Source organism: Barbatula barbatula (assembly GCF_947034865.1).
Source record: "Barbatula barbatula genome assembly, chromosome: 3".
In the NCBI taxonomy this organism is placed as follows: Eukaryota; Metazoa; Chordata; class Actinopteri; order Cypriniformes; family Nemacheilidae; genus Barbatula; species Barbatula barbatula.
Genome location: NC_136764.1, coordinates 151,130 through 161,129, shown reverse-complemented (window position 1 = coordinate 161,129; position 10,000 = coordinate 151,130). Strand labels below are relative to the sequence as shown.

At 40.5% G+C, this 10,000-nt stretch overlaps 2 protein-coding genes across 4 annotated transcripts in view; both read right to left on the bottom strand.

Annotated features, from left to right (window-relative positions):
• The window catches only part of LOC306892120 (protein Aster-C), a 15,391-nt gene extending 8,672 nt beyond the window's left edge, over positions 1–6,719 (bottom strand). For all 3 annotated transcript variants that reach the window (XM_079452959.1, XM_079452960.1, XM_079452958.1), the window contains exon 1: positions 6,462–6,719. In XM_079452959.1, coding sequence (XP_079309085.1) covers positions 6,462–6,505 — 44 coding nt within the window. In that variant the 5' untranslated portion in view covers positions 6,506–6,719. The remainder of the gene's footprint in view (positions 1–6,461) is intronic.
• Positions 6,720–7,839: 1,120 nt separating this feature from the next.
• The window catches only part of ptprsb (protein tyrosine phosphatase receptor type Sb), a gene marked incomplete at its 5' end in the record, with an annotated part of 21,624 nt that continues 19,463 nt past the window's right edge, over positions 7,840–10,000 (bottom strand). Inside the window, 2 exons of the mRNA XM_079453588.1 lie at positions 7,840–9,492; positions 9,889–10,000. The exon at positions 9,889–10,000 is cut by the window's right edge and continues 24 nt beyond it. Of these exons, the coding sequence (XP_079309714.1) occupies positions 9,424–9,492; positions 9,889–10,000 (181 nt within the window). The 3' untranslated portion in view covers positions 7,840–9,423. The remainder of the gene's footprint in view (positions 9,493–9,888) is intronic.

Genomic DNA, 10,000 nt, shown 5'->3' with positions numbered 1-10,000 from the left:
TGTAACACACTTCATCTCACTGTAATACACTTTCTCTCACTGTAACACACTTCCTCTCACTGTAATACACTTCATCTCACTGTAATACACTTTCTCTCACTGTAACACACTTCCTCTCACTGTAATACACTTCATCTCACTGTAACACACTTCATCTCACTGCAACACACTTCATCTCACTGCAACACACTTCATCTCACTGTAACACACTTCCTCTCACTGTAACACACTTCATCATCTCACTGTAACACACTTCCTCTCACTGTAACACACTTCATCTCACTGTAAAACACTTCATCTCACTGTAATACACTTCCTCTCACTGTAACACACTTCATCTCACTGCGACACACTTCATCTCACTGCAACACACTTCATCTCACTGCAACACACTTCATAATCTCACTGTAACACACTTCCTCTCACTGTAATACACTTCCTCTCAGTGTAATACACTTCCTCTCAGTGTAACACACTTCATCATCTCACTGTAACACACTTCCTCTCACTGTAACACACTTCATCTCACTGTAAAACACTTCATCTCACTGTAATACACTTCATCTCATTGTAATACACTTCCTCTCACTGTAACACACTTCATCTCACTGCGACACACTTCCTCTTACTGCAATACACTTACATTTACATTTACATTTATTCATTTGGCAGACGCTTTTATCCAAAGCGACTTACAAGTAGTTTTGATACAGTGGCACATTACTGCAGAGCAATCAGGGGTAAGGTGCCTTGCTCAAGGGCCCTTCAGTCATGACCTGCTGGCACTGAGATTAGAACCGGCAACCTTCTGGTCACAAGCCCAACGCTCTAACCATTAGGCCACAGCTGACCCACTTCATCTCACTGTAATATACTTCATAATCTCACTGCAACACACTTCATAATCTCACTGCAACACACTTCATAATCTCACTGTAACACACTTCATAATCTCATTGTAACACACTTCATCTCACTGCAACACACTTCATAATCTCACTGCAACACACTTCATAATCTCACTGCAACACACTTCATAATCTCACTGCAACACACTTCATAATCTCACTGCAACACACTTCATAATCTCACTGTAATACACTTCATAATCTCACTGCAACACACTTTATCTCACTGCAACACACTTCCTCTCACTGTAACACACTTCATCTCACTGTAACACACTTCATCTCACTGTAACACACTTCCTCTCACTGTAACACACTTCATCATCTCACTGTTTAACACTTCATCTCACTGTAACACACTTCATCATCTCACTGCAACACATTTCATTTCACTGCAATACACTTTCTCTCACTGTAATACACTTCATAATCTCACTGTTTAACACTTCATCTCACTGTAACACACTTCATCTCACTGCAATACTTCATCTCACTGTAACACACTTCATCATCTCACTGCAACACATTTCATTTCACTGCAATACACTTTCTCTCACTGCAATACACTTTCTCTCACTGTTTAACACTTCATCTCACTGTAACACACTTCATCTCACTGCAATACACTTCATCTCACTGTAACACACTTCATCATCTCACTGCAACACATTTCATTTCACTGCAATACACTTTCTCTCACTGTAATACACTTCATAATCTCACTGTTTAACACTTCATCTCACTGTAACACACTTCATCTCACTGCAATAAACTTTCTCTCACTGTAACACACTTCATCTCACTGTAACACACTTCATCTCACTGCAACACACTTCATCTCACTGCAACACACTTCATCTCACTGCAACACACTTCATCTCACTGTAACACACTTCCTCTCACTGTAACACACTTCATCATCTCACTGTAACACACTTCATCATCTCACTGTAACACACTTCCTCTCACTGTAACACACTTCATCTCACTGTAACACACTTCATCTCACTGTAAAACACTTCATCTCACTGTAAAACACTTCATCTCACTGTAATACACTTCATCTCACTGTAATACATTTCCTCTCACTGTAACACACTTCATCTCACTGTAACACACTTCATCATCTCACTGTAACACACTTCATCATCTCACTGTAACACACTTCATCATCTCACTGTAACACACTTCATCATCTCACTGTAATACACTTTCTCTCACTGTAACACACTTCCTCTCACTGTAATACACTTCATCTCACTGTAACACACTTCATCTCACTGCAACACACTTCATCTCACTGTAACACACTTCATCTCACTGTAATACACTTTCTCTCACTGTAACACACTTCCTCTCACTGTAATACACTTCATCTCACTGTAATACACTTTCTCTCACTGTAACACACTTCCTCTCACTGTAATACACTTCATCTCACTGTAACACACTTCATCTCACTGCAACACACTTCATCTCACTGCAACACACTTCATCTCACTGTAACACACTTCCTCTCACTGTAACACACTTCATCATCTCACTGTAACACACTTCCTCTCACTGTAACACACTTCATCTCACTGTAAAACACTTCATCTCACTGTAATACACTTCCTCTCACTGCGACACACTTCATCTCACTGCGACACACTTCATCTCACTGCAACACACTTCATCTCACTGCAACACACTTCATAATCTCACTGTAACACACTTCCTCTCACTGTAATACACTTCCTCTCAGTGTAATACACTTCCTCTCAGTGTAACACACTTCATCATCTCACTGTAACACACTTCCTCTCACTGTAACACACTTCATCTCACTGTAAAACACTTCATCTCACTGTAATACACTTCATCTCATTGTAATACACTTCCTCTCACTGTAACACACTTCATCTCACTGCGACACACTTCCTCTTACTGCAATACACTTACATTTACATTTACATTTATTCATTTGGCAGACGCTTTTATCCAAAGCGACTTACAAGTAGTTTTGATACAGTGGCACATTACTGCAGAGCAATCAGGGGTAAGGTGCCTTGCTCAAGGGCCCTTCAGTCATGACCTGCTGGCACTGAGATTAGAACCGGCAACCTTCTGGTCACAAGCCCAACGCTCTAACCATTAGGCCACAGCTGACCCACTTCATCTCACTGTAATATACTTCATAATCTCACTGCAACACACTTCATAATCTCACTGCAACACACTTCATAATCTCACTGTAACACACTTCATAATCTCATTGTAACACACTTCATCTCACTGCAACACACTTCATAATCTCACTGCAACACACTTCATAATCTCACTGCAACACACTTCATAATCTCACTGCAACACACTTCATAATCTCACTGCAACACACTTCATAATCTCACTGCAACACACTTCATAATCTCACTGCAACACACTTCATAATCTCACTGCAACACACTGCAACACACTTCATAATCTCACTGTAACACACGTCCTCTCACTGTAACACGCTTCATCTCACTGTAACACGCTTCATCTCACTGCAACACACTTCATCTCACTGCAACACGCTTCATTTCACGGCAATACACTTTCTCTCACTGTAATACTCACTGCAACACACTTCACACTTCATAATCTCACTGCAACACACTGCAACACACTTCATAATCTCACTGTAACACACGTCCTCTCACTGTAACACGCTTCATCTCACTGTAACACGCTTCATCTCACTGTAACACGCTTCATCTCACTGCAACACACTTCATCTCACTGCAACACGCTTCATTTCACGGCAATACACTTTCTCTCACTGTAATACACTTCATAATCTCACTGTTTAACACTTTATCTCACTGTAATACACTTCATCTCACCGTAACACACTTCATCTCACTGTAATACACTTCATCTCACCGTAACACACTTCATCTCACTGTAATACACTTCATCTCACCGTAACACACTTCATCTCACTGTAATACACTTCATCTCACCGTAACACACTTCTTCTCACTGTAATACACTTCCTCTCACTGCAACACACTTCATAATCTCACTGTAACACACGTCCTCTCATTGTAACACACTTCATCTCACTGCAACACACTTCATCTCACTGCAACACACTTCATCTCACTGCAACACACTTCATCTCACTGCAACACGCTTCATTTCACGGCAATACACTTTCTCTCACTGTAATACACTTCATAATCTCACTGTTTAACACTTTATCTCACTGTAATACACTTCATCTCACCGTAACACACTTCATCTCACTGTAATACACTTCATCTCACCGTAACACACTTCATCTCACTGTAATACACTTCATCTCACCGTAACACACTTCTTCTCACTGTAATACACTTCCTCTCACTGAAAAACACTTCATCTCACTGTAACACACTTCATCATCTCACTGCAATACACTCCATAATCTCACTGTAATACACTTCATAATCTCACTGTAACACACTTCATCTCACTGCAACACACTTCATCTCACTGCAACACACGTCCTCTCACTGTAACACACTTCATAATCTCACTGTAACACACTTCATCTCACTGCAACACACTTCATCTCACTGCAACACACGTCCTCTCACTGTAACACACTTCATCTTACTGCAACACAATCATCTCACTGTAACACACTTCATCTCACTGCAACACACTTCATCTCACTGCAACACGCTTCATTTCACGGCAATACACTTTCTCTCACTGTAATACACTTCATAATCTCACTGTTTAACACTTTATCTCACTGTAATACACTTCATCTCATCGTAACACACTTCCTCTCACTGAAATACACTTCATCTCACTGTAACACACTTCATCATCTCACTGCAATACACTCCATAATCTCACTGTAATACACTTCATAATCTCACTGCAACACACTTCATCACACTGTAATACACTTTCTCTCACTGTAATACACTTCATCTCACTGCAATACACTTCCTCTCACTGTTTCACACTTCATCATCTCACTGTAAAACACTCCATATCACTGTAACACTTTATGAAAATGTATTTTTAAGTGCTGTAACACAAAAAGGTCGTGAAGTAAAGTTTGGCTTTTTAGCCATAAGATTTCTCAGATTTTACATGCCGATCATTCACTGGTAACATATCAACAGCAGAAACAAACTGAGCTGGTTTTTTAAAGAATTGTGTTCAATACCAGTAAAATTTAACAATATAATACTTTACAATTAATTACTTACAATAGAGGTCGGTATTTAATACAGTCGTCCCTGACAGACTGGTAGGCAAACTGCTAGACCTAGGTCTCTCCTCATCTATCTCCAAAAAACACCTCTGAAAGTAGCTGCTTGTGCCCTTCTATCACTGCTCCATCGAGAGTGTGTTAACATACTGTATCTCAACATGGTACACCAGCAGCTCTGAGGCAGAGAAGAAAGCCTTCCAGGGGATGATCAACTCAGCACAGAGAATCATCTGCTGTTCACTACCTTCCCTTAAAGAACTTTTCACTGCACACTGCCTCAGAAGGGCAGCAAACATCCTTAAGGACCCTTACCACCCTGGACATCACTTGTTTGTATTGCTGCCCTCTGGAAGACCTTTCAGATCCAGGAATGATTCTACCCCAGTGCCATACATGAACTGAACAGTGCCAGCACACATAACTATTGAATACATCAATTCTTCACAGGGTTAATCCTTGTATTCCTCAGATGATGACACTCAATATAACAACACACTACCAGTTTACGCTCTACAACTCTTTCCACGCACATCAATACTGCAATATTGTATCTATATAATGTGCATTACCTCATTTCACTGTGCAACTTCAAAATTCTATATTATGTCAAATGACCTATGCACTACATTTTGTGCAATATCTACTGCATCTATATAATGCGCTCTTTTTCTCATCTATTTATTGGTTTATTGCTTAGTATGTTAGATAACTATAGACGTAAATAATGAACTAATTGGATGTTTAGCTTGCACTAACTTTGAATGTGACTGCATTGTAAGGATTGCCCAGTTCGCTGTACTTGCAGAGTGAAAATAAACTCTTGACTCTTGAATCTAGAGAAGTTCAAAGTTTTGACAAACAATTCCCATTGAAGTAGGGATGATTAATTTTATATATACTTTTGTGGAACACATTAATACTCTAAAATATGTTAACCTAAATAACATACAAATGAGATTCTGAAGAATCCTCAACACATCTGATGTCTGATAACTGAACAAATACGACCATTGTTACAAAGTTTCATCTTGTTTAGCGCGCGCACGCACACGCACCGGTGAGGTCAAATCTAGAGTCTGTTTCAATGCATTTCACTTTGCTTGTAGAACTGGTTTTCAATTGTGTGTGGCCAACTTCACTACAATGAGCCTCTGTGGAAACACACACATCTCTACAGAGTAACATGATGATCATTGTGCTGTAAATATCCAATCTAAACTGATCGTTTTGTCACTTCCCAGTTTTTGTTAAAATGCATCAATAGTAAAAAGAGAAGCTCACGTGTTCACATATAAAACAGACAAACTCACCCTGAACTGTCCAGAGAAAACCTCCTGTGTGCTTTTCTGCTCATGATGCTCCTCACACGCGTGTCACTTCTTCAGCCAAACACATCTCATCATCATATATATATATACACATCCATCACTGTGATGTCACAGCAGACAGTAACAGCTCTGACCACACCCACCAGATCACCAGAGCCACATCCACAACCCCTCAGCAGATCCCATGAGCTCTGCGGTCCCGGCATCAGCTGCTGCTCAAACACTGAACTTATCATCTCTAAATACAAGACATGAAACACAGATGCTATCAGCACAACATGATGACATCTCACAGGACCACACCGTCACCAGAGAGGATCATTTAATCTTTCAAGAATGAAGAATAAGATTGAACTCATTGAACTTTCACTACTCATGTGTGTTCTGCTGCTTTGTGTGAAAACAATGACGGCGTTTGCGAAAGCGCGTGTCATATATTACAAACATTCTGACAGCATAACTTATCATAAGCGTTTTAAAACACTTAGTACATGTATAAAGGTTTAAGCTAACCCAGACTGAACCCATAAAGAAGCATTATTCTGTTCAAAGATCTCTGTGGGGACATAATGAAGAAACATTAGTTAGTTTCAGATATCCTGGGTTTACCAGGACCACACACACACACACACGCACGCACGCTGACATCATAAGTGTTCTTATGTTAAGTGTTTAGCATAAATAGAAAAATGCATTGATCCATCAGAACGCAGGACAGGAACTGTGTGTGAAGTCAGTGAGAAACCAATCATCTCAACAAACACTGAACTCATGAAAATACTTCATCATCATCATCATCATCATCATCACAACTGCTTGGACTACATAAGAAGTTATATTAGATATCTGATTCACAAACATTATTGTGTGAAGGTGTTTTTGACAGGCTGACAGTGTTTGTGATGATGGTGATATCTCCAGTATTTGTGTTCTTAACTTGAGATGATCTTGATCTCAATGAGAAACATTCAAGATCTGGAGATTTCACATGTGCCAGATCAGACCAGTTTACAGTCAAAGAATAAAAGCCACGTTTCAGGATCTGCAAGAAAAGTGAAGATGAACTGTGACCTCATCTCTCCTTCTTCAGTATCTCTCCATCCGTCCGATTAAACTATGTTTAAGGAAAGTGTTGAAAATGAAATAGCAGTGAACTTAGAATCAATGTGTCTTGAGTAAAACTTCTGTTGTACATGTTTGATTGTCAATGACTGATAGCTCATGTGTGTTCAAACAACTCATCTGAAAGCAGTAAAAACCCACAATCCCTCCATACTGAACACACACACACACACACTCGCGCAGGGATAAATGTGTCCTCAGAAACATAAATCACCAAAGAAATAACAGACACACCTTTCGTTTCAGTATATCCAGTCATTCTCTTTTAATACAAAGTTGATGTATCTACATACATGATTTTAAATCAATAAGCAGAGAAAAGTGAGAGATCTACAGAAGCACTCGGCCCATTTCTCATCATTTCACTCATTTGTTGCTTTTTATGGGGGATTTTTCACCTGTGCTTCCGTCTGAAAGAGTAAATGTGTTTTTTGATTTCTTCCAATGTGCTTTAAAAGTTCAGCTAAGGATTCTTACTGTGCTGTACCGCGGTGCAATGACGGTAGTCAATGATTTACTGTAAGAACTCACCAGCTGATATTTGGCCCTTATGGAGACATTCAGCATCATCGAACGCCACAGCGTTTCACGGCAACACAAGACACGGCTGCGCAGTTTGAGCTGCGTCTGCTGTGGTGTTTAACGTCTGCATCTGAAGTCTCTGCGTGTGCTTTTATCTGAACAGACCCAAGGCTTTCCTAACGTTTGTGTGATCAAAGGATTATAAAACAGGACCCCGGCGGGCCGTGTCTGGTGGTTTGCCAGCGGTTCTCGTAAGGTTCGGGCTCCCGAGGGCCGTTTGCTTCCTCTAGAACGACCAATACACAGGAGATATATCAAATATCTGAGAGGTTACAAATCACAACACTGTACACATGAGCTATGACCAGTCACATTAGCTTGCCAACTACATCACAGCTCACCAATTAGAGAAAAGCAATAAAAACCATAGAAATAAATAAATAAATAGATCCTTTAAAATTCAAGCATAATATCAACAAAAGGAAATAAAAAAGTCAGGTGACAACAACAATAAGGCTCATATGACTCATCTTGTGGAAACGGCTCCTTTCTAACCTGTGCTACTCAACACGCTTCACCTAACTAAACGTGACGGGAATGGCGTCCCTTCACTTGGTTTCAGTGAGACAAATGAACTTTTAAAGGAGTGAGACATGTGTATTTTGGACTATTGAGGAGAGCAAAAGGCGTCAGTGCGCGGATGAATGTTACGTCATCTCCGTATATAAACACGACAGACATTAGGAGACTGAAGCTGTTAAAAAGTCCCTTCGCTTTCCAAACACGGTCAAAGCAGCATATAGTTATAGAGACACATCGAGTATTCACAGCAGTTCTGTCCACACGGGACGGCTCTCCGGACGGAGTTTAAAGAGACGGGAAACAGATTATATCACATGGGACGTGAAGCTCTCCGCGGTCGCTCTGTCAGGCACAGAAGGTTGGAGATCCGCCTCCGTTACAGGAACTTTACCTCCCGTCACACCGTTCACATCGGATGTTGGCAAATACAGTTTGAAGAAACCCCCCCGCTGAAGGGTGCAGCAATTAGTCAGGCTTTGATTTTAGAGTTTCTTTTTAAATAGATTTTTACACGTAATATTTTTTCCTCTTGTTATGAAGAAGAACTTCATCCACAGTTGAATATTTCTAAAAAGCCAACCACAACATTAATATCAATATTTGAACACTGAGGTAATAGTTTGCGTCTGTAGTTGTCATCGTGTGTGTCCTCCGTTTCAAGCCAATGTCCTCGCTGTTTGTCCAGAGGAGGTGCTGTTGAAATATCGGTGTTCTTCTTCTATGTTGCATAGTGATCAAAACTTCCAAGGTACTCGAGAGCGGCCTGATAGCAGAAGTGATATTCATCCTGAGAACAGAGAAAAAGAACAAGAGCGGCACACTGAGAGAAACGTCTGGAAACAGTTAAAGTCGGCACGAAATCAAAAACCATCATTCTAATTGTTTACACTGAGGTGAAGTATTTACTATAAATGATTTATCCGTGCACATCATTATTTTCTAAAAATGTTTCTGCACTTGTAATCTTTTATCAAAAGGTTAGGCTCCTCCCACTCTGGAAATGACCTCTCTTCACTTCTGGTCAGGAGGATTGGTGCGAGGGCGGGGCTGCAATCGCAAACTGCCGTTCAAATACACAGCAAGTCGTCACGATACAGATCAAAAAAGACAATCGCTGCTTCCGCTTAATGCCGACTTTAACACAGCACTGATTCTGAAGTGTGGTGATGTGTGAAGACTGTACCTCCGTCTGCACCATCGCTGGCCGTTGTGTCCGCAGCATTTTGACCGTCTGGAATATGTCGACCGCACCTTCATAACGCATCCGCTCCAACACTATACTGAGAGTGATGAAG